Raw genomic sequence first — 25,563 nt, 5'->3', positions numbered from 1 at the left:
GACAGATATTGCCTTCTAACTCACCCCACACAGAGGGTACAGTTTCTGTCTAAGGTTTTTAATGTAAACTGTGACATAGCAACTTCACACTATCATGTGGCCGATGAACACAGAGCACGAAGAGTCTGTCTCAGTGGCTGTGTATAAGGTGGACATCGCCGTTCAGTAGGTGTCTTTGTTTTCATTGCACTCATTAATACAGAGATTTAAATGCTTGCCAACAATCTCTCTCTCTCTCTCTCTCTCTCTCTCTCTCTCTCTCTCTCTCTGTGTGTGTGTGTGTGTGTGTGTGTGTGCGTGCGTGCGTGCGTGCGTGCGTGCGTGCGTGCGTGCGTGCGTGCGTGCGTGTGTGATATGTTTTGTACCTGCAAAGCAAATATCCCACACACTCCAATAATGCAGAGGATGTTAAAGACAGCGGAACCCACGATGGTACCGACCCCAACATCACCTTTAGTGATGAACACTCCTGTACAGAAGGAAACATAGATTACTTCACAGCAAGCTGTCTGTCCGCATTTCAGATGGATAAAGTTGGAGCAAATTTCTGGTCCTAGAGATTTGTCTGATTGTTTCTTGAATGCACTACTAAACGTAAGTCACTCTGTATGTGTTTCTATCTGTATTATGCAGGTTATATTACAGATATCAGTTGTATAATGTAACCCTGGTGAAAATTAGGTTTACAGAATAAGATTGTTGTAGTGTGATGGATGTAGTTTTCTTCCATTTATATACAAGAAATACACATTACACATAAATAGAGAAGTTCCAGTAACATACATTGATAACCTGGTTAGAATCTGGAAGAAGGGAAACAATCCAGTTATTTTTATTTTTTATGTTTCTCAGTTATATTCCTGCACTAAGTTTATAGTTTTGTTACACAAAATTCCCAGGTGTACTTGAATGTGGTTTTCCCACAGTGCAGGACGTTGACAGTCAGCAGCCAATCAGAAGCCGAGTTCAGTTGTTTAGGAGGCCATAGCATTTTCTCTGTCTTTTCTGTCTTGGGTTGCCAGAGGGAAGCCACGCTTGCAGTGAAGAGTAGAAATCGAAATAGCCTTTGTTAGTGAAGTTATAGGCCCACACTATTGAGGCACACACTATTCCACGCGGGAGGGGTTGTGTCGGTGATTGCAGCTTAAGAAGCTGAACGAAACGAAGCTCCGGCATACTGCTCTCTCTCTTGTGGGGAGTCTGAACCTCAACTTCACTCTAGTGACGCACATGGGAATCGGTCAGGTCTTTTCTGTATGTTGAAAAAAGAGGATCTGTGTTCCAGTGGATTCATTGGATGGCGAGCCACCCAGTTGATCTCTCGGACCAGCGTTTGTGTTCTGCTGAAACAGCAGATCCAACCTGCTGCTGTATGGTGGGATCGTGAAGGACATTGGATCATACAGGTCCCAGATCACTGTGAACGGAAGTGCACTTCGATACTCGGATCTCTTGACTTTGGACTCACAGATTAAATGTTAAATTGATCTGTGCTGACTTTGACTAAGACAATATTTCCAAGCGTTTGAACAGATAAAAGAAACACATGGACAGTTTATTTTGTTTTAAGGGCCCTCTTTTTTATTATTTTTCTTAAATCATTTTGTATTTCCTGTTGCAATTTAAAAGTGCATAGTAAAATACTGCAAACTGTTGTTACTGGTGTGGTCATTACATTCAACCTTGCTCCTTCCGAACCTAGGCAGTAGTTAGACCTGTATCATTCCAGGATTGGTTAAAGGGTTACAATAAGTTCAGCCTTCTCAGAAATATTACATAAGTTGCTTTGTGATTAAAGAATTTCCTTCAAAAGATATGTGAATGTAATGCCACTACCATGTGTCTGTGTGCGTGCGTGCGTGCGTGCGTGCGTGCGTGCGTGCGTGCGTGCGTGCGTGCGTGCGTGTGTGCATGCGTGCATGTTCCTCACCAATGACAGATGTGAACAGTTCAGGTGCTGAGCTGCCAGCTGCCATGAAAGTGGCTCCTGCAACATCCTCACTCAGGTGCAGACGCTGATGGGTAGGAAAAGAGCCGTAACACGACAGAGATTCATTACAAAAGTTAGTGAGTGTGTGTGGATGGATGCTCAGTGGAAATACAGCAACCACCTACACCGGTTTCTTACCTCACATATCTTCTCCAGGGAGGGAACAAAGTAGTCATCACACACCAGAGCCAGAGCATAGAACATGTACACGGCCTGCAGGGGCCCAGAGACACATCAACAAAGTGAGAATCAGTGCTCATAAACAAATGACCAAGACAGCTGCTGAGAAAATAGTAATGTTTCATTTTCTGTATTTCCAGTGGTATCAGTAATTGTCCTACCATGATTTGATGTTTGCTAAAACTGAACCTGAGCACCGGTCCAAACTAAGTACATACAATAGTACAGTAATACAAGGCACATCTTGAGTAGGCTGTGTAATACAGACTTATTTCCTGCTGCTGAATGAAACATAATCAGAGTTCTTACCTTTGCCTCCAGTGAAACCCTTAAAACGTAACACCAGACCCCTGTCTGCTTGTCTCATATTTGACTCATGAAAAAATTTGGGGGAATCTATGAACTTAGTTATTTATCTCGTTGTTTTTCAGAAACACTGTCGAACTGTACTCTTTCGTGGTAGCTAGAACAACCATCCACTTTGTTGTGTCCTCCTTTATGGACTTTCATAATGCACTGTAACAATGGTTAGGTTGAGTTCCCGAGGTGTTTGCTGTCTGATTTGGTTCTCATTATCTTTGTTTTTCTTTTTTTTTGGCTTATCTTTCATAGAATTATGTCACCATGTGCTTTTGGCATTGTAAGTTTTGATTTGCATTTCATAACATTGGTTTGGAAAAGCAAACTCACAGACTATCTTAAAGATCATGTAAATCAGGGCCTCAAATCCCCAAAACACAATACGTTAAAGTTAAAATGACCAAATGCTACCCAAAGCCCTCCCATTTCTCTATATCAGGAGGCAGAGGCATGAGTTGAGTTTAAAGAAAAAAATCATAATTTTGGAGAAAGTTCTTGTGGCTGAATGTTTTTTCTTATTATGTCCAAACAAAAGCCACAGCCCCATAATTAATATCTATCCTTAACCTCTGCAATGCAATTATCTTAGTATCTTTACTTGTTTTATCATTTTAAGTGAGAAGAAATCCATTGGGTCAAATAAAATTCCCTATAAATCAAAAGTTGGCATTGCTATGACTCATTTTTAGACCTAACTGTATAAATCTACCTCCAGCAGCCATTTAACTTATCTCAGCATAAAGACTGGAAACAAAGTAATTGCTGTCTGACACAATTATGATTCTAATACCACCTGCCACTGATTTGCTGCTTAAAGACAGCACTGGAATAACCTTGGTGGAAAGAAATTTGCCCTGTTTTTTTCACTGAGGCTGGTAACAATGTGTCTCCACTGCTCCATAATTCATTCAGATCTATACGTATGAAGACAGCCAGTCCATACATACATACATACATATTGTCAAGTGGGACCTAGTTATTTGAGATCCCAGGAGCAACCACTACCTGAATAAAAGCTTTAAGCAGACCAATGAAAAGTTAAAATGAGAAACATTATAAGTTAACCATATGATTATGCTTGCTGAAATATATATTTTAAATTGTTGATTGATGGAAGAAGATGATTAAAATGATTATTATAAGTTTAAGACTGAGAAAAAGTGATTTAAAGAAGTGAATCAGAGTAACTAAATGAGTTTTGAATTGAAGTAATCTGTGCTGTTCTGAGCTGTATGGAGGCAGGAAAGAGAAAAGCAGAAGTTGGGGACTGCTACTGTGTGCCTGGCGGACACTGCTGCCAACTCCTCAGTAAGGAAAGTCGCTATTGGCTGTCCTAAAAGTCGCTAGAAGTCGCTAAATGACGTCATTGCCTACTTTGCATATTTCCCAGTTTGCATGTAATTGTAATCAACGTTGTAGGAGAGAGGAATAACGTTGTGGAAGAGACCAAAAGTGAGTATAAAACACCCAAAATATGTTTTTTCACTAGAGGCTAAATGCTGTGGTTTATTTTAGCATGACAGTGAAGAAACATTTTCATTTACATGGCTCCGTAAGTCTGGATGGGATCTGTAGTGACTTTGCGCATGCGCGATTCATCTGCCGTCTGGCCGCGGAGTGATGTGGGTCTCCCCATAGATATATGGGTCTCCCCCTCCCCTCACTGGGTCTGCTGCGGGGTTACTGGACTGACAGCCTGTGCTCTGGGAGGGGAAGAAGCTCACAGCAGCACCTGCTGCTTGTTGAAAACAGTAACTGCAGAATGAGCTGAGTTTTCCTATCAGAGTCTCCAAAACAGCAGAAAAAGTCGCTAGATTTGTTGCTAGTCGCTTTTGACAAAAAAAGTCGCTAGGAGCTTTGAAAAGTCGCTAGATTTAGCGAGAAAGTCGCTAAGTTGGCAACACTGCTGGCGGAACCCAGGCCTATGGCCAAATATGGTTATAGGAACCGCATGAAGAATGACTTCACCATTGTGCCTTGAATATGCCTTGAATGTGCCTTGACCAGGCCTTGACAATGTGTGTAGTTGTTGTGAGCCTGATAGTTAGGCAACTGAGCGTACAGATAATGTATGTGTATTAGAGGATGAGACTATAAAAGAGAGAGTCAGAGACACTGAATTCGGAGTTCTCCCCCGGAGGGGGGAGATGCTGCTCGCCGGAGCTGCCGGAGAGCATTGTCAAAGTTCTGAAGTGTCGACACCGGACCTTTTGCCCAAGAGACGTGGAGACAACGCAGGACTTAGGTAGCAGAGTTCTTTGAGGACGTCGTTGGAAGCAAAGTTGTTCTAACTTTGTTCAAAAGAAGAAGACCACACTTTGCTGAAAGGAGTTTCCTGAGAGGTCTACAGTTATCCTACAGAGATGAAGAGAGGCAAGCACCCACGACATCCAGAGAGGCACAGGAGGCAGCAGCAGAGGGCTGCTCCACTCCAGGGGCTGGAGGACCCAGTGACCCACCGCAGCCTGGTAAGACGGGGGTTTCCCACCACCACCACCCAACTGAGAAGACAGCTGAGACGCCCACTCTTGTGTTCCAGCTGCTGCTACAAAAGATAACTGCCAGACCAACGATTGGCTTTCGGGACCTCTCCACTCCCCCTGCCTAGGAAGAACACCCTCCGCCCACAAAGAAGACTTCGTACCGAGTCTGCTGGTCTATGGAGGAGTTCAACTAGACGCAGGTCAAGACTGGGTGAGACGGCTGTGGCCACACCGTCCCCCCTCTCTCCTAAATGTACTAATTAGAGAAGAATTAGGAATATCACCAAGTGCAACAGTTATAAGAGGAAAGCTGTCGTTAACAAACGCGATCGATAAATCAATTCTACTACAATGAGGGCGGCTTAGTAAGAGAGTATTTGTCGAAATAAGAGGGGTAAGACGTTTGGAAGAAGACAGTTAGGACCTAGGCGAGTATTCCTCGACACCAGCTTAATTATTCTACTGAATCCTGTTAGGTGAAATTCTAATAGGAAGATAGAATCTTATCCTTTAAACGGAGAGCTGGTCCTGAATTAACCTGAGGAAAGGGTTAAGGAAGGCTATACTGACTGACAATACATACATACATACATACATACATACATACATACATACATATATACATACATACATACATGTACACTCAGTCACATGTAGAGTCCTGCCAGTGACACTCACACAGAGGACGTGCAGACCCACTGCTCCTTCAGTGCGCTCTTGGTTGGTGAAGTAATCCCTGGGGAACTCATGGATAGCTGCAAAGAGAGAAAAAACAAACACACAAATGCTGAAACATTGGAGGAAGGCAAAATATGGACAGTTAAGTATTAAGTGTAGGTGAAGGAAGATACCCAGAAGGAATGACTCACCAAGAAAGCACAGATAAATAAAATAAAAAACAAATACAATAAAGCTGACAAGCACAGATGCAGAATTTAATATCCAATAAGGTGACAGAGGTATAAATAACTAGAAGTGAAACATCAGTGAATTCACATGAAAGCATTTGTTAAAATCCCAAGAGAAACACAAGGAAAAGGAACACACATTTTTCATCATGATTCATCTTCTTTGTTATGGTCATGGTCCTGCTCCTTCCCTTTTCCTTCCTTTCCCCATTGCTGCCCTTTTGTACACACGTGGACAAAATTGTTGGTACCCCTCAGTTAAAGAAGGAAAAACCCACAATTCTCACTGAAATCACTTGAAACTCACAAAAGTAACAATAAATAAAAATTTATTGAAAATTAAATAATCAAAAACAGCCATTACTTTTGAATTGTTGATTAACATAATTATTTAAAAAAACAAACTAATGAAACAGGCCTGGACAAAAATGATGGTACCTCTATAAAAGATTGAAAACTATTTGACCAGAGTGACATGATTAACTCAGGTGTGTCATTTAATTGACATCACAGGTGTTTCCAAACTCATAATCAGTCAGTCTGCCTATTTAAAGGGAGACAAGTAGTCACCCTGCTGTTTGGTGAAAAGGTGTGTACCACACTGAACATGGACAACAGAAAGCGAAGGAGAGAATTGTCCCAGGACATCCGAAAAAAAATTATAGACAAACATCTTAAAGGTAAAGGCTATAAGACCATCTCTAAACAGCTTGAAGTTCCTGTGACAACAGTGGCTCATATTATTCAGAAGTTCAAGACCCACGGGACAGTAGCCAACCTCCCTGGACGTGGCCGCAAGAGGAAAATTGATGAGAAATTGAAGAGACGGATCGTTCGAATTGTATCCAAAGAGCCCAGAGCAACCTCCAAAGAAATTAAAGGTGAACTCCAAGGCCAAGGTACATCAGTGTCAGATCGCACCATTCGTCGTTGTTTGAGCCAAAGTGGACTTCATGGGAGACGACCAAGGAGGACACCACTGCTGAAAAAAAACTCATAAAAAAGCCAGACTGGAATTTGCAAAAATGCATGTTGACAAGCCACAAAGCTTCTGGGAGAATGTCCTTTGGACAGATGAGACCAAACTGGAGCTTTTTGGTAAGGCACATCAACTCTATGTTCATAGACTCAAAAACCAAGCATACGAAGAAAAGAACACTGTCCCTACGGTGAAACATGGAGGAGGCTCAGTAATGTTTTGGGGCTGCTTTGCTGCATTTGGCACAGGGTGTCTTGAAAGTGTGCAAGGTACGATGAAATCTGAAGACTATCAAGGCATTCTGGAGAGAAATGTGCTGCCTAGTGTCAGAAAGCTTGGTCTCAGTCGCAGGTCATGGGTCTTCCAACAGGACAACGATCCAAAACACACAGCCAAAAACACCCAAGAATGGCTGAGAGAAAAGCGTTGGACTATTCTAAAGTGGCCTTCTATGAGCCCAGATCTGAATCCCATTGAACATATGTGGAAGGAGCTGAAACATGCCATTTGGAGAAGACACCCATCAAACCTGAGACAACTGGAGCTGTTTGCTCATGAGGAGTGGGCCAAAATACCTGTTGACAGCTGCAGAATGCTCATTGACAAATACAGAAATCGTTTAATTGCAGTGATTGCCTCAAAAGGTTGTGCAACAAAATATTAAGTTATGGGTACCATCATTTTTGTCCAGCCCTATTTCATTAGTTTGTTTTTTTAAATAATTATGTTAAACAACAATTCAAAAGTGATGGCTGATTTTGATTATTTAATTTTCAATAAATTTTTATTTATTGTTACTTTTGTGAGTTTCAAGTGATTTCAGTGAGAATTGTGGGTTTTTCCTTCTTTAACTGAGGGGTACCAACAATTTTGTCCACGTGTGTATACCTTGACCTTGGAATTCAACTTTAATGTCTTTAGAGTAGTTAATTGTTCTGGGCTCTGTTGTTACCATTCGTATTATCTGTCTCTTCAATTTGTCAACAATTTTCCTCCTGCGGCCACGTCCAGGGAGGTTGACTACATTCCCGTGGATCTTAAATTTCTGAATAATATGTGCAACTGTAGTCACAGGAACAGCAAGCTGCTTGGAGATGGTCTTATAGCCTTTACCTTTAATATGATTGTCTATAATTTTCTTTCTAATCTCCTGAGACAACTCTCTCCTTCGCGCCCTCTGGTTCATGTTTAGTGTGGTACACACCATGTCACCAAACAGCAGTGACTACTTGTAACCCTATAAATTGGCCAATTGACTGATTATAAGTTTGTAGACACCTGTGATGATAATTAGAGAACACACCTTGATTGAACATGTCCCTATGGTCATATTATTTTCAGTCTTTTCTTGGGGTACTGTCATTTTTGTCCAGGCCTGTTTCATGAGTTAATTTTTTTAAATAGTTCTGTTGAACCATGGTTAAAAAGCAAAGTCTGATTTTCATTGGTTAATTTTCAGAGAATTTTTATTTATTATTACTTTTGTCAGATTCAAATTATTTCTGTGATCATTGTGGGTTTTTCTTTAATTATTGAGGGGTACCAACAATTTTGTCCACGTGTATATACTGTTATAGGGAGCGACTGTGTCACGGTTTGGGATGTACGCTGGGGCCTTGGTGTTGGCTAAGTGTTCTCCCCGGGACTGTTATGATGGAGAACGCACCTGTGGATTCCCGTTGGCATGTACTGTGAATAAGTGAGCGTTTACTAAAACTTCTGAAACTGTTACCAAGTGTGCATGCATTATTGCTTTGAAGTTATAACATATACTAGTAAGATAAGATAAGATAAGATAAGATAGACTTTATTAATCTCACAAAGGAGAAATTTAACATTACAGGGCTCTTAGAAACAAAAAACAGGAGTGCAAAAGTCACGAAAGTGCAAGAACAAGATAATAAATATTGCACATAATAACAACTACACAGTAGTGTTATACAGTCTGATGGCAGTGGGGATGAAGGACCTGCGGTAGCGCTCCTTCTTGCACTGAGGGTGTCTGAGTCTTGTGCTAAAGGAGCTGCTCAGCTCCACTACAGTCCGGTGCAGTGGGTGGGAGCTGTTGTCCATGATGGATGAGAGCTTGGTCAACATCCTCCTCTCACCCACATCCATCACAGAGTCCAGTGGGCAGCCCAGGACAGAGCTGGCCCTCTTGGTCAGCTTGTTCAGTCTCTTCATGTCCCGCTCTGTGCTGCCGGGGCCCAGCAGACGACAGCGTAGAGGAAAGCAGAAGCTACCACAGTGTCGTAGAAAGTCCTTAGTAGAGGTCTGCACACTCAGAAGGACCTCAGCCTCCTCAGAAGGTGTAGGCGACTCTTGCCCTTCTTGTACAGAGCATCGGTGTTGTGGGACCAGTCCAGTTTATTGTTGAGGTGAACACCCAGGTACTTGAAACTGTCCACTGTTTCAATGTCCTGCCCCTGGATGTTCACTGGTGGATGTGGGAGTGTCCTTCTCCTGAAGTCGACCACCATCTCCTTCGTCTTACTGGTGTTGAGGCACAGATGGTTGCGCTCACACCAGTCCACAAAGTCCATGATGACCGACCGATACTCCAGCTCGTTCCCCTCAGACACACGGCCCACAATGGCGGAGTCATCGGAGAACTTCTGGAGATGGCAGCTGTCCGTGTTGTAGGTGAAGTCCGAGGTGTAGATGGTGAAGAGGAAGGGCGAGAGGATGATGCCCTGGGGTGCCCCCGTGCTGCAGACTACCACCTCTGACTCACAGCCACGCAGCCGCACGTACTGTGGACGGTCAGTGAGGTAGTCAGTGGTCCAGGCAGCGAGATGTCCATCCACTCCCGCGTCCACCAGCTTCTAAGCCTTAATTTAAATGATTAATTTCATTCAAGGCAAGTCAAAAAACATATTCTTCTATGTAAAAAGCCTATGGGGACATTGCTGAATTCATATTATAAATGTGTGTGCAAGTTGTTAAACCTCTGTCTCAGTCTGTATGTGTATGTTTATCCAGCCTTTGTCTTTACTTGTTACTCTCTGCAGGACAAACCTGAACATAACTATCTCAGACTGGATGTGTTCAGAACCAGACCGGGCCTCCATGCCTCTACAGCTGATACATAAGTTCAAAGTGATTATTTGGAGTCCCTTAAGTTCAGGCTACACAAAGAAGGAATAGCACCCTGGTCTGAATCCAGCGTTCTGCACATGCTTCGTAGGAAACTGCACTGAGTGATGTATCACTTTGACACCACTCCGCCCCTCATTCCTCGATCCAACAAAGGTGACATCATGACTGCATCCCCTACTGACAGCAGCGACAAATCACAACATGCCAAAATATGCCACATCTTCATTCACAGCCATCATGTGCAGTGATTCATGTTGTACATGGGTCTGCATACGAATGGCTGTGCTAAAAATAGCCTCAGCCCAGTGTGGCCATGTGTGTATGCATTTTGGATTTGCTGGCTTACTCAGTGTGAGCACTGCCAGTGCTCTGTGAGCATGTTCGTGCATTTTCCCCACTGTATGTTTGTCTGCTGTGTGTGTGTGCTTGTGTGACATGAACGCAACCCAATGTGCAGTGACATTCTCCCTCTCAACAGCCGAAAGCCTGTGAGTCAGGCGGCTTCAGCTTCAGCTGTCCTGTGTGGCCCAAGCACAACTTGGGCCTATCTGCTCACAGGAACTGACAGCAGCGTGGGGCGATGAAGGGGAAGAGGAAGAGAGAGAGAGAGAGAGAGAGAGAGAGAGTGTGACAAGACATGAGCGAAGCAGAGGGGGAAGCAAAAAATGAGACTTGATTTACAAGATTTGGAATCTGACATGACATGGAGCTGCCATGGAAGAAAAATGAATAAAGGGAGTGCATGACCAGAAGGAGAAGGTTAGAAGTGTGAATTAAATTGCTGTAAATACTGTTTTTTTTTGTTTATTTTTTTCTTGTAGAAGAGGGAAATATTTATATATATATATATATGCACTGTGTGCATTGTGCGCTGCTCTCTTTTTTATTATTTAAACTGTTCTATTTGCTGATGGTACACTGTAAATTTCCCCGCTGTGGGATCAATAAAGGTTTAATCTATCTCTCTATCTATCTATCTATCTATAACAGACCTTTACCTGCCTGTGGTCAATAGAGCTGCTACTAAACATTACTTTATATATTCACTTCATCTGTTCATTATACAGGTCCTTCTCAAAAAATTAGCATATTGTGATACAGTTCAGTATTTTCTGTAATGTACTGATAAACATTAGACTTTCATATATGTTCGATTCATTACACACAACTGAAGTAGTTCAAGCCTTTTATTGTTTTAATATTGACGATATTGGCCAAAAAGTAAAGAAAAACCAAAAATCCCTATCTCAAAAAATTAGCATATTATGAAAAGGTACTCTAAACGAGCTATTAACCTAATCATCTGAATCAACGAGTTAACTCTAAACACCTGCAAAAGATTCCTGAGGCCTTTAAAAGCTCCCAGCCTGGTTCATTACTCAAAACCGCAATCATGGGTAAGACTGCCGACCTGACTGCTGTCCAGAAGGCCATCATTGACACCCTCAAGCAAGAGGGTAAGACACAGAAAGAAATTTCTGAGTGAATAGGCTGTTCCCAGAGTGCTGTATCAAGGCACCTCAGTGGGAAGTCTGTGGGAAGGAAAAAGTGTGGCAGAAAACGCTGCACAACTACAAGAGGTGACCGGACCCTGAGGAAGATGTAGCGCAACTGACACTGATCACACAGCCCCACCATCCTGTGCACCGTGATCACATCCCGTGCACCGTGATCACGAGTGACTTTCCACACCCACGATCCTGTGCACCACTCCCACTCACCAACGCTCCGCGCCGTTCAAACGCTGAATCAGGAAATAGGATAAGAGGGCCAGTCCGGAGAGGCGATGAGGGGAGTGAATGAGGAAGAGATTGGCGTACGTGTGCGTTGTAGCGTCGTGTAAGTCCGCGTCTTATGCTCTGTTCTGGAAGTTCTGTGCGTCGTTCAAAGTGGGCATCAGCCGAAGACGGATTTTACCCGGGGCATTGTGTCTATAGGAATATCAGGAGAGCATCTCGTCGCCGTTGGGTCCGGAGTCCGACAGTTGGATGGAGTGACCACTGGTTGACTGACCGACTGACCTTAACCGTCTATAAACTCCGTGAGTGATTCTTGAGTGTGTGTGGATTTATGAATGAGTGTTTCTAAATAGCGAAAAGACGCTGGGGTATTATTGTCAGGGTTTGGAAATGAAAAGAGTAGGTCCGCGGTAAAACCCGGACTGGATTCACAATTTCACGTTGGTTTTCTTTGGGCTTAAACTGGACTGAACTGTGTGTGAAATCTATGTTGAAAACCCGAAATGGACCTTGCGGTTAAAATGAACTGAACTCCCGAACTGAACTGAGTTTACCTGAGTGCACACACAGCTGAGTTTGTTATTTTATGTTTGGTTTTGACTTGCATATGCATTGAATCTAATTTGGAAAATCTACTTTGTTTTTTCCTCTTCTCCCTCTCTGGTTGATATGTGCATAATAATATATTGTTTTTGCTTTACATGATGTTCTTGATTTGTGCGGGTATAAAAAAGGTTTTTATTTCTTGAATTGTCAGACGTGACTCTGGCTGGCACCCCAGACTAACCCGTTACAAAAGTGGCACCCCAGATTTCTTTCCCTCTACTCCCTGGAGGTTCACAAAAACACGATGGATTTCAACAACTTGCTCCATGATCTGGTGGACGAATCGGAGCCAAGTAACAGTCAAAGTCAGCCCGCTGATGGTAAAAAAACGACGTTGTCTCTGCTGGACATGGAACTAACTATGGATCCAAATCTATCAGACCCTCTCGTCCCACGAGTGGAGTTTTCTGTGGATGGGAAAACACATCAAATTGACTACACTTCTGTGGGGACAATGGCTCCCACCGGTTCAAGGGATGAACAAATATGCAAGTCTTTGGAAGAGAAATTTGCAGTGCTTATGGAAACGCAAAGGAATCACAAGGAGGAGCTTGAGAACGTGATGAAAACTTTATTCAAAGAAGTCACATTGACATGTAACCAAGCTATAAACAGCTGCTGGACATCATGGAAAAACAGTCGACGTTCTTTAGGAACCAGGTGGCGTTGAATCTCAATTGGAAACTTGCACACCATCATACGGAGATATTAAAGGACATCAAAGACGTCCTTACACCTGTTGTGCGTTCTGTCGATTCCCTGCAGGATGATGTCTGGAGACTGTCCCAAAGTATCAGTTCGGTGTCACAGGACATGGCTACAATGAAACACACATTTAACATATCAGCTCTTGCCTCGGCACAAGTGCAAACGGCCCCAAAGAGTGATGCTGTGGAAGACACTCAAAGACAGCGACTACAATCCACTGTTTTGGCGGAAAAAGCGGTTGTGTTTCACTCGCCTCAGGATTCTCCTGTTCTGCCTGAGTCCAGGGACCGGTTAGTGGGAAAGTGCCCTGTGAAGCTGCAGTTTCCTACATTTGGGAAATTGGAAGATGAGCCAGATCCCCTGCTCTACCTTGAAAAATGTGAGGATTTCTTGGCTTTAAACCCGCTAACAGAGGAGGAATTGATGGCAACTCTGAGAAATGTCCTTCATGGAACAGCGAGAGACTGGTGGGATGTGGTGCGTTTACATACCAGCACATGGTCAGCCTTTCAAGAAAAGTTCCGTTCAGCCTTTTTGTCTGAAGATTATGAGGACGAACTCGCGGAGAGGGTGAGGACCAGAGTTCAGGGTGATGGTGAGAGTATCAGAGATTTTGCTTTCAGGTATCGCGCCTTGTGTCAGAGGTGGAAACCCGATATTCAAGAAGATGCTGTCCTTAAGCTCATTCTCAGGAACATTAATCCCCGGATGGCGGGTCGGCTCAGAGGCAGGGTTAACACAGTTGATGAGCTGGTGAGACTTGGGCAGCAACTGGAAAAGGACATGGCGAGTCAGTTCCAGTATGATCAACGTCAAAAGCAAATGGGAAAGCAGAAGGACAAAAACAAACCTGAATCTGTGGTTGCCGGCGACATCCAGCTACAGACAATTGACCTGGTTTATTGTTGGAGATGCAAAGGTGACCATGCCCCATATTCATGCCCTACTTACCAACATTTTAAGAAGCCTAAACGGCCCTCTGATGCATGCCCCCGGCATGTTAGTTCTCAACAGCGCCAACCCCAGCAGAACAAACCTGACCAGGCCCAATCACAGCAACGTGTCCCCGAACAGTCATTTTCTCAACAGCATAACTTTCAGCAACGCCGCCCACAACAACATCCACCCCATTTTCCTCAGAACCTACCGCACCAACAATCTCACTCTCATCAGGCTCATCCTCCACAACCTCAACAAACCCACCCTCGGACGTTTCAGTCTAGCGATGATCGTGGCCGCTCGTCTTTAAACACTGTGACCCACACGACACAATCTGCGCCTTGTGTCACCTCCCATTCTTTTGTGCAGGGTCTGAGGAAGTCCAACATCCCTGGACTCAGTAGTCACGTCGGCCTGCCGAGGCAGCTGAGTGTTCCTTTGTCTTTGAGGACCTGGACAGGTAAAGCCGTTGTTGACACTGGCTCAACATTTACGCTGTTGAATGAACATGTTTGGCAAAGTATCAAAACACCTGAGGACAATCTTACCCCCTGGTCTGGTGAACCTCTCTATCTGGCGGATGGAGAGCCCCGGAGACCCCTGGGGTGGGCGGAGCTGGAACTGAGCTTGCGGGATAAGACCTGGCTGGTGTCTGTATCAGTTCTAACTTTTTAAATAGATTAAAGAGAAATTTCTACGTGGATTATATTTATAAAATCTATACTTAATATTTCCTGGGAAGTGATTGTTGGAAAAATAATGCAGAAATTCAGATAAAAAGGTCAGAATTTTGAGCAGTGCTCTTCAACCAGTTTCACAGCAGGCCATTTTATGTCACATGTGATCTCTGCCTCTGTGCAGTATTTAGCTGTATTATTTTGTATTTCATACTTCTTTCTCTGTCAGAATACCCAGTCCACAATTTTCCTATGCAGTCTAACATTCACACCCTGGTCAGTGTTGTGCATGTGAAGAGTTGTGATTTCACTGCTGCTTCAATATTGCTTACTGTACACCGGACCATTATCTTTCTGGAGCAATGCGAAAACCTACATATTATAGATCAAATAAGGTGTAAAATGTGTGCTCAGCTGAATGTGTGGTAAATTGATTTGCGCTTGAATGAAATGAAACTTGAAGACTTTGTCTTTTCTTCAGATGAAAAGACAAAGAAAGAATAATTTTAAAAAACCAACAGGCTGGAAAAATACAGGAGATCATAGACATACTGCATCAACCACACTGTGTATATGCTCACATAGTAACTCTAGCTAAAATCTGTCCAGTATATTGACTGGTTTGGGTAAATAATTTGCCAATACAACCTAAACACACCTCAAACCATTTTTTCCACTTGGAGGCAAAAAGCAGTAAGCACAAAACAGACAGATTATAACCTTATAAACTTCATTAATATGTTAGGTTTGAGATTATCAGAGCATTTTGCTGAAAGAGCTGCCTGCTCCTGCAAATGATCCTGGAACAGCAGTGACACTAAACTGGCAAAGCAACACACTGAAGGAGACTAAAATACGTAAAGATAAGAAGGGACAGCTGATTCTGGAGATATTTCTTTGTGGGTTCATCACTACGACAATCCCTTTTACAACACGTGGATATCATGAAAAATACTGATGATAGCAGCGTTAGTCCTTTAAAATAATAACACCTGGTTTCAATCTCCCACTCAGCAGACCCATGATGAGCAGCTGTGTTTTGATGAAGTTCAACATCACGTGAGACTTGAGCAGCTCTGGATGCCCAATCCTCTCTTCATCTCAGATCACAGACGGTTAAATAGCCAAGTGCTACAGGGATGTGGGAAAGCTTAAGAACATTTAATTGAATGTATGAATAGAATAGTGAGGTTAATAATACTCTTCTAGTTTTCTCTATCTGTGTGTGCAGGTCTTTGTTTCTTTTTTTCCTGGACATTCTGACTTTTGACAACAATCTGACTACTGTATGTGTATGTGCTTTGGTTGTTTTCTTGGTTTGCAGCTTCTGTAAACATTACCAGATATGACAGACTGATATTCTATACGTGTATATATTATTGTCTCTGTAACAGTGGGGCTTTATTCAGTCAGTCTTTATTATTGGAGAGTCATTATCAATCAATCAATCAATCAATCAATCAATCAATCAATCAATCAATCAATCAATCAATCAATCAATCCTTTATTGTCATTGCACACTTTCATATACAACGAAATTTCATTTGAGCTGCCCTGCCAATGGCAGCTCGGGCTGCTGCACCTTTAGGAGCATGCCTGTATTATGGATTATGAGAGCCATTATGAGTTTTTGATTTCCCATTCAGATATAATGTTCACGTAGCCTAGCCATGCTACACCCATGTTTCTGATGGCACAAGGGTCTAGGGAAGCTCGACAGGGAGGGAGGCGGGCTAAAAGGTTGTCTATCAAATCCCTCTGCAGCAATTGGGTAGGTATACAACCAATCAACGCAATGAATAGGCTGACGTAGTTCCGAGAGCACTGGCAGATTGTGGCTAAGTCCCATTAGCTTCCCAACCAGCGGAGCCGCAGAGCCAACTGGTATATTAAGGATTTGCCATATCCCGTCGGCATAAGTCCAAATACGTCTTTCTTCTCAATGAAACACTTAAGTGCCGTCCTTTGTTTATCTTTCAAGTTGAATTTTAGCTTCAAATCTTTAAGGGCTGTGGCCAAAGCCGAGTCGAAAGATAACTGTTTATTGTGCGCCGGTTGTTTCTGTCAGAATCGTCACACCTCTGTCGTCACTTCGTTACGCCCGCCTTCTGACTCTACACTTCATGGTGATTGGTCTGGCCAGTTTTAGGAGAATCCAGCCTCGAGCCTTATGGAGGGTAAGCTAGACCCACCCTGGCAGAGAATTAAATTCGTTGCCGTGGGTTGTCTAGCTAACTAGGCTAATGTTCACAGTCTCTCACACTGAAATAGTCCCTGCTCAGTTCTGCTTTGTTCTTGCTCAAAAATTCATGTTTACATTCAGGAACACTGTTGCCTGTAAGAGAGTAATATGGGACACTTCTCGTCAAATTTTGACAGGTCCCAATCAGAAGCTGCCACGTCATAAGGGGGCGGGACTAAGGCTGGACTTGGCGGGTCTCGTCCAATCAGAAACTGCCACGTCATAAGGCGGGCTATGGTATGGGGTCCAATGAGAGATGGCCACATCATAGAGTCCCTCCCTCGTCCACCATATTTGTAGTTTTTACTTTTAATAAAAGGAAATGACGAATTTAAAAATGCCGGAAAGGATAGTTTCAAAAATGATTTTTTTTGTTTCAAATATTTTTATTAAATTTTCCATACATGTCATTCATCAAGCAATTCCATCATCTTTTTCTTTGTTTAATTGAATACAAGAGAACAAATAGACAAGAGAAGAAAGAAGAGCCAGAAAAAAAAGAAGAGAAAAAAAAGAGAGGACAATAGAACCCCCTCCCTCCCTCTCTCCCTCCCAAGAGTGCTACCAGTTCATGCAGGTTGTATTCCAATTTGACGAATTTCAACCTTTTAGGTAGGAGATTAAGGGGTTCCAAATCTTTTCAAACTCGCTGAGTTTGTCTTTAAGAGTGAATCTTATTCTTTCTAGGTGCAGAGTTTCAAGCAGTTCAGTTAGCCAAAGTTTAACTGTTGGTACCTCCTTTTTCTTCCAGAAGAGGAGAATGAGCTTCTTAGCCGTAAGGAGCCCATACGACAACAAATGTTTGTGAGCCATGCTCAACCTCCTTTGCCTATCTGATATTCCTAGGATAATTAATATTGGATCCGGTTTTATTTCTTCCCTTAGTATTTTTGAAAATAGTCTAAATATTCCTTTCCAGAAGTTCTGCAGGTTTGGGCACAAACAATAATTATGAAGTAAAGTTGCCTCTAGTGAGCCACATTTATCACACTGAGCTGAAATTTCAGGAAAGAATCTGTGTAGTTGTAATTTAGTATAGTGTAATCTATGCAACACCTTAAATTGTATTAAGTTGTGCCTTGTATTAATTGAGCATTTATGTATGTGTTCAAGGCTCTTGTCCTCTGATATCTGTACACCCAGTTCAGTTTCCCATTCTGCCTTAATGGTGTTTGTTGAAGTTGGGGCCATATTCTGCAATGAATTATATAAATAAGAGACTACATTTTCAGACCCAGCAAAATGTCTCAGACAATTATCCAGCTTATCTGGCCCTGCAGTCTCAAATTTGGGGAGGTGCGCTCTCACATAGCTCCTAACCTGGAGGTATTTTAAAAAATCTTGTTGCGTGAAACTGTATTTAACTTGAAGCTGTTGGAAAGATATGAATGTCCCCCCCAGGTAAAAATCACCCACCTTAGATATTCCCATCTCTCGCCACGCAAGGAAACTGCCATCTATGTTGGAGGGAGCAAATGAGGGATTTGCCACTATGGGTAGTGAAAAAGACATCGTCCTCAGATTTAAATGTTTAGATATTTGTTTCCAAATGCGTATAGTGTTATGAATAATCGAGTTATTGTTGTAGATTACTTTGCTTAGTGGAACAGGTGACAAGACAACTGCTCCAATGGTAAATGGTAGGCAATCCTCCCGCTCCATCTCTAAACCACTAGGTAACACTGCTGTGTCGTCCAGCCAATAAATAATGGAGCGGATGTTAGCAGCCCAATAGTATAGTATGAAGTTTGGGAGGGCCAAGCCTCCGCTCAACTTGGGTTTGCAAAGGCGGGCTTTCCGTATTCTATGCACTTTATAATCCCACACAAATGAAAGAATAATTGAATCTAATCGTTTAAAGAATGCTTTAGTAATAAAGACAGGTATATTCTGAAGTAGATATAACAACTGTGGGAGAAATATCATCTTAATAGCATTTATTTTACCGATTAGAGAGATAGGGAGCGTTCTCCAAAATTGTATGCTATTTTGTAGCTTACTTATAAGGAGGTCAAAGTTAGCTTTAAATAGTGAGTTATAATGTTTAGTGATTACAATTCCTAAGTATGTAAACCTCTCTTTTGTAATCCTAAAGGGGACTTGTTGAAGCCAGTGACAATCTGTTGTTTAGACCGGCATAAGCTCGCTCTTATCCCAATTTACTCTATATCCTGCAAAAATTCCAAATAGATCAATCAAGGACAGAATTGGTTTAATAGATATTTGAGGGCGAGATTTAAAGAGGAGAATATCATCTGCATAAAGACATATTTTATTTACAGTATATTTTGTATTATATCCATAAATTTCCCTGTGTGACCGAATGCTCTCAGCAAGTGCTTTTTGCCAAGTGGCTGATCATGTACCGGTTTTCCTTTAATCCTCTCATAATAATAATAATAATTGGTCATTCTGTGGAGATGAAACTCTGAGGTGCTTTACAGGCCTTCAAGTAAGCCTCTTATTTATAATGTAACTTTATAATTCCTAGGGTGAGGTCTAAATTCAAGTTCACTGCTTTTCTTAAATCCAATTTAACCCACTTCACTGACTACAAAGTCAAGTTTCACTCCCTGACATATATCTCAATAACGGGAAGAGACAATAATGTGTTATTAGGTCTCATTTGAAAGGTTAGGTTGATAAGAAATCATATAGTTGACTGAGTACAGAGTGTAGCGAGACTATTAAAATATCCAAGTCCAGAATAAACTAATCAGAAACCCTATTGATCCTCCAGGGGAGAAAAAAAAAACCAGGAGGACCACCTCCATGCAATGCAATAAATCATTGGTCACAAACAGTAACGCCACCCCTGTTCAGGGGTATAAACAAGCGGTCACTCAGCCATCTGAATGCCTATTGACTCATTATTCTTTCATTTTAGAGTAAATAATTATTACAACAGTGTCACAATAAAAATGGTAAATTATTATTTGTCTAAGCAGGCCTATTGTAAATACTAAAATGATCTTCTATGTATACACACTGGGGTGTTAATGTCACTCTATGCTATCTAAAAGGGTGTTGTTATAGACTATCTAAGAGAGGACCCCTATCATTCTGTACCACCAAAGTGTGGACCTTATTCTCTGTCAGCCATTAAATCAATCACTGTTGTAAACAAGTTTCCACTGTATTTGAAAACAGATTATTTGAGACAACCAAGATATTATTCAGCATTACAGTCACCTTTTTAAAATAAGTAAGATTTTTGAAAATAATTTTAAAATATTACATCTAGCTGTAGATTGTGTTCAAAACAAAACTGAATGAGACTTATTTAAAGTGTCAGTGTCAACATGGCATCACTCAAAGACAAAGACAGCTATATCATACATGTCAATATCTGTAGAAGTGCCAGTTCAAGGTCCGACTGTCATTTATCTACTGCTAAAGCCATCATCTGCTGCCCCACATATTAACTTTCTAATGCCCAGGAGTTTATATTTTATCATGTCACCAATAAGAAATAACAAAAGGAGAACTGCTGAATAAAAACTGTTACAAGTATAGGTACTACCAGAGCCCTAGAGATAGTAAGAGTTGCAACACTCCCATAGGGTTCCAATGTACGCGTTCTTCCAGTCTACTTCTGGGTTGTGGAGGCTTGTTTAGTTCCTAGCACCGCTTCGACAGTGATAGCCACCGTTCATTTGCACTGCAGGTCGTTGAGTATATGTGGAGGTAAGTTGATGAAATGCCTACCTCTTTTGAATTGTCAACTGCCTATATTTTATCAGAGGCTCTTTATGATGCATATGCTGAGCTTTATTTGTATTTGCGCAGCATAATTATATATATTTTTTATCTTGGTAGACGACCGAATTTCTGCTATTTTTTTAGCTCGACTCTGCTGTTAGCTGTGAAGTTATCTCCAGGGATATATTGACGGATTAATTGTTGATGAGTCGCTACCTCTTTTTAATTTTAACATCTTTATATTATATCAGAAGCCCTTTGTGGTGCATACATTTATCTGTATTTGTGAATATTGGCAGATGACCGACTTTCAGGCATTGCCATGTGCTTGTTAGCTCTTCTTTGAAAGCTGCCTAGCTACATCGCTACCTCTTTTTAATTGTCAAGACTACGTCCTTTATATGAGACCCTTTATAATGCATAAACTTATACTTGTAAGTATTTAACAAATATATTTATTAATATCTATCGTATCTATCTATCCGCCAGTATCCCGAGAGCCCTCACTGAAGACACGAAGACCCTCATTGTTTCTCCCATTGTCAATAAAACATACTATTTCATTCATCAAAGCATAATGAGTTGTTATTCTTGAATATATATTTTGTGTATGTCTTAAAATGGTTATAGTGAGTCAACTCCTGCCTCATCAGAAGTGGCTGGACACTATCTGCTGAATGGACTGTTGTTACTCTGCTTTTCAATAACTCCCAGACTATGGGTAAGTGAATCAGAGAAATATAGACATTGTCTGGAAATACAATAATCCAGCTGGGAAAAAATTAACATCTTCAATCATCTTACATTTCTGTGTAAAAGTCGATTTTCCATGCTAACACAAATCTGAAACATTCCCTCCAAAACCCCAAAAGTGTCTTTAATATGTCACCTTACGGCTCAAAATGTAAAACTGACATTTACATACATACTCCAATGAATTAATAATCAAACAAGTACTTGGAGGTGTGATTTTATTCCTTTTTTACCGTGAAATTGCCGCTCTCAGTCCCATAGAAAGAAATGACAGCGCTGCCTATTTGGAACTATTCAGGCTTACATGAACCACGTGACCGCCCCGCTGCGAGAGCATGAGTGTCGCAACTCTTACTATCTCTAGGGCTCTGGGTACTACTAACTGCTCTGAAAATCTAAATGGTCACAGTCAAAGGTAAATGTTCTCTCAAAGCTCGCAGCGTCTCCCAAAATACTGTTGGTCCCACCCTCCCTCTGATTTCGCCCCTTTATTTGTGCACGCGTGCAGTACCTGAGAGGAGTGCCCGGAGTGCTGCAGCATCTTGCCTGTTTTGCTGTTTTCCACTCTTCTACATTTAGTACATTTAGTAAATAATAAAGGAATTACGTTAGAATTCCGTATTGAGTCTAACTTGTCCTAATACCAAAATAACATGAATCTGCTAGGATGAATGAGTAAAGTTTCAATATGTGATTACACTCGTGTATCCCTCTCGATGACGTTGTTTATCAAACTTAGTGCATTTACGCGTGTATATGTGTTACATTGTTTATTTAATTCTATCTAGAGTTCAGAATTGCATGACTCCTCTGACGAAGAGTATGTCCCAGACGCCACAACATCTTCCTCCAGAGGTCGGGCATCTAAACGAAGCCGTCAGGCGGGCTATGGAGGCCGCGGTCGGGGAGCGACGCGAGCACCCCGAGCCAAAAAACGTCCTGCAGTCTCTTGGCCTGACAAGCCGTGGGATTGGTAATTTTTCTGGAAGTTGCTGATCCCTGATGCTCTCTCCTCCACAAGCAAAACAAATGTGATTGCGATTGCGTAGTGCGTAGCTCGCCCACCTCTGCATGGGCTTGCTTGCTGTGCGCATACACACGTGGACAAAATTGTTGGTACCCCTCAGTTAAAGAAGGAAAAACCCACAATTCTCACTGAAATCACTTGAAACTCACAAAAGTAACAATAAATAAAAATTTATTGAAAATTAAATAATCAAAATCAGCCATCACTTTTGAATTGTTGATTAACATAATTATTTAAAAAAACAAACTAATGAAATAGGGCTGGACAAAAATGATGGTACCCATAACTTAATATTTTGTTGCACAACCTTTTGAGGCAATCACTGCAATTAAACGATTTCTGTATTTGTCAATGAGCATTCTGCAGCTGTCAACAGGTATTTTGGCCCACTCCTCATGAGCAAACAGCTCCAGTTGTCTCAGGTTTGATGGGTGTCTTCTCCAAATGGCATGTTTCAGCTCCTTCCACATATGTTCAATGGGATTCAGACCTGGGCTCATAGAAGGCCACTTTAGAATAGTTCAACGCTTTTCTCTCAGCCATTCTTGGGTGTTTTTGGCTGTGTGTTTTGGATCGTTGTCCTGTTGGAAGACCATCTGAAGCTGCACTTGGTCACATTAACATGTTTGGAGGTCTGTGGGAGGTACAAGTGCAATAACCACTACGACGTGCACATGCGATGACCCCCGCCACGTGCACGCGCAATAACTATTGCAACGTAAGCGTAATATCCACCACACTGACCGCCGCCACGTGCACACGCCCCAGTGTGCACGCGCGTGCTGACCGGGGAGACAAGGCAGACATGGCCTGGGCAGTTTTACCTGTCACTGCAGCAGAGGCAGAGGGTGTTTTATTACGACAGACACCCTTTCTGAGTATAAAAGTTTAGCTGTCTCAGGTCAGCCTTTATTGGCTGTTTGAAGCTCTGTCATCTGCAGAAATGACCATCACTCTGGTGGGCGGAGTTTCACCTGCACTCCAGTGCTCACGTGTCTCAAACATGCTCTTGCTGCTGCCTTATAAGGAAGTTTAGAGGGTGTACCTTTTACATTTACAAGTCAATACAATGTAAATGTCATGTTAATGAGAGGGGAGGGTGTTCGTAGAGACTGTTCTTGAATCCGGCGCATCTCCCTCCTAAGAACAGATATGGCTTGTCAAGAACGCTTCGTGAATCCAACGTACTTTTCTCTTGGGAGTTCTTAAAGCCGTTCTTTCGAACGCTTTTCTACGAACACGTTCATGAATGAGGCCCTTTATCCCTCAAAAATAGTTCAGACTTGTTGAACACTATTTCAGTATGATAAATAATGCTCCCTTTAACACACAAACCAGAATTACCACACAACTGCCGTCACACTGTTTATAAACTTCCACACTTTGTCCACGTTCACTGGAGAGTCATGTCTTCAGTGGCACCTCTGGTTAATTGAGGAAAGTATTATTTTCATATGAGGATACTGTACATGGAGGTCTCACAGATTTCTCTTCATAGCTGTAATTAACAGGACACTTTTTACACGTCCGAGGTCTTTGCTGCCCCAGTGAATGACAAGCACATCTGGAGCAGTTCTTTCTTGACGGCAGTGATGAAATACGAGAATGAAGTCACTCCAACACATGCCTCCCTTTGCTTAACCTGAGAATAAAACCTGGGGAATTCACACCGAGATTGTTCACTATGGTCTGCCTTGCCTCCTGTGCACCACACCGAATCCAGACCATGCAAAACAGCACAACAGAAATTATTTAAAATACCCAGCAAATGATAGATGGATAGATAGATCAGTGTATTCACAAATTTGCTGTTCAAGTTGAACTCTGTTAATGTGCAAGATTTGAGATTTATTGTGTCTTTGTTTTTAATCATTTAGCGTTCGCATCACAATTAACAATAATATTTTAACATTAGGGCTGCACAGTTTCTCCGGGTACTCCGGCTTCCTCCCACAGTCCAAAAATATGCTGAGGTTAATTGATTACTCTAAATTGTCCATAGGTGTGAATGTGAGTGTGATCTGTATATGCAGCCCGATCTCACGAGGATTCGTGAAACTGTCACGTAAATTTTTGTTTCGGTTTCGTGCGCACCAACACGATTTCGTCATGTTTTTCGTGCCGCTCCGATGTATTTTAAACAGCGGACTTTTCGTGCCACTCAGAACGTATTTCAAACGAATGGGTATATTATATTTTTAATGTAAAACCGTGGCGAATCCAACGCTATATTTTGCATGACATCGTCCCTAACCATAACCCTAACCATAACCTAACCATAACCCTAACCATAACCCGGTGGTACACTTACCAATTTGCATAGGAATTTAAAGAATGTCCGACGGCCGCAAACGCGATCACACAAGCAGTATACGCCGATGGACAGCTTAGATCGTCATGAATCCGCTGGTATAAACCACTTTCAGATGTGATTACCACAGCGGGTTTCGTTGTGAGCAACACGAAAAACATTTCGTGGTGAGCGGCACGAAAAACATGACGAAATCATGTTGGTGCGCACGAAACCGAAACAAAAATTTACGTGACAGTTTCACGAATCCCCGTGAGACCAGGTTGGTATATGTAGCCCTGTGACAGACTGGTGACCTGTCCAGGGTGTCCCCTGCCTTCACCCGAGCCAGCTGAGATAAACTCCAGCACCCCCCGCAACCCTGGTGGGGATAAAGCGGTGTATAGAGAATGGATGGATGGACTTGAACATGAACAGTTCTTAACATGAATATCCAAAGCTCATTAGCTTATACTCAAGGCTGAACCATAAATTATAACATATAAAATTGACTGAACATTGAACACACCAAAAGATGTGCTTATTTGGAATACAATTTCTACGACAACCAAGTTTCAAAACTATGAAGCAGCAACACACCTTTGTCTCTTTTTTTTTTGCAATATATTTTATTGATTTCAACAACAACAAACAATGAACAACCCAGCACAGATACAGCCAAATCACAAAAGAAAGCAACGATTCACATACATAAACTGCACATATAGCTAATATAAATTTACAGTGGGGGCTAATACAGAGGAGGAGATAAGGAGAATAAAAGTATTCTATAATTTATTAGTGAAGACAAAATACGGCCGCCCTTTCTTCAACAAGTCAGCCGTATCATCGGGAAGATAACTCAGGAAGGGATGCCAGAC

The 25,563-nt window shown here is 42.0% G+C and overlaps 1 protein-coding gene across 5 annotated transcripts in view; it reads right to left on the bottom strand.

Annotated features, from left to right (window-relative positions):
- The window catches only part of LOC110971188 (sodium/potassium/calcium exchanger 3-like), a 323,311-nt gene that overhangs the window by 73,770 nt on the left and 223,978 nt on the right, over positions 1 to 25,563 (bottom strand). For all 5 annotated transcript variants that reach the window (XR_007947010.1, XM_051959598.1, XM_051959597.1 and 2 more), the window contains 4 exons: positions 5,692 to 5,768; positions 2,129 to 2,203; positions 1,931 to 2,015; positions 366 to 469 (listed from right to left, as the gene is read on the bottom strand). Coding sequence is in view for 4 of the 5 variants with exons in the window: in XM_051959598.1 (XP_051815558.1) it covers positions 366 to 469; positions 1,931 to 2,015; positions 2,129 to 2,203; positions 5,692 to 5,768 (341 nt within the window). In the remaining variant the exon portion in view is untranslated. The remainder of the gene's footprint in view (positions 1 to 365; positions 470 to 1,930; positions 2,016 to 2,128; positions 2,204 to 5,691; positions 5,769 to 25,563) is intronic.

This window comes from Acanthochromis polyacanthus, chromosome 15 (genome assembly GCF_021347895.1).
Source record: "Acanthochromis polyacanthus isolate Apoly-LR-REF ecotype Palm Island chromosome 15, KAUST_Apoly_ChrSc, whole genome shotgun sequence".
Taxonomy (NCBI): domain Eukaryota; kingdom Metazoa; phylum Chordata; class Actinopteri; family Pomacentridae; genus Acanthochromis; species Acanthochromis polyacanthus.
Note: the sequence above shows the minus strand (reverse complement) of the source record. Positions and strands in the feature narration are given on the sequence as shown.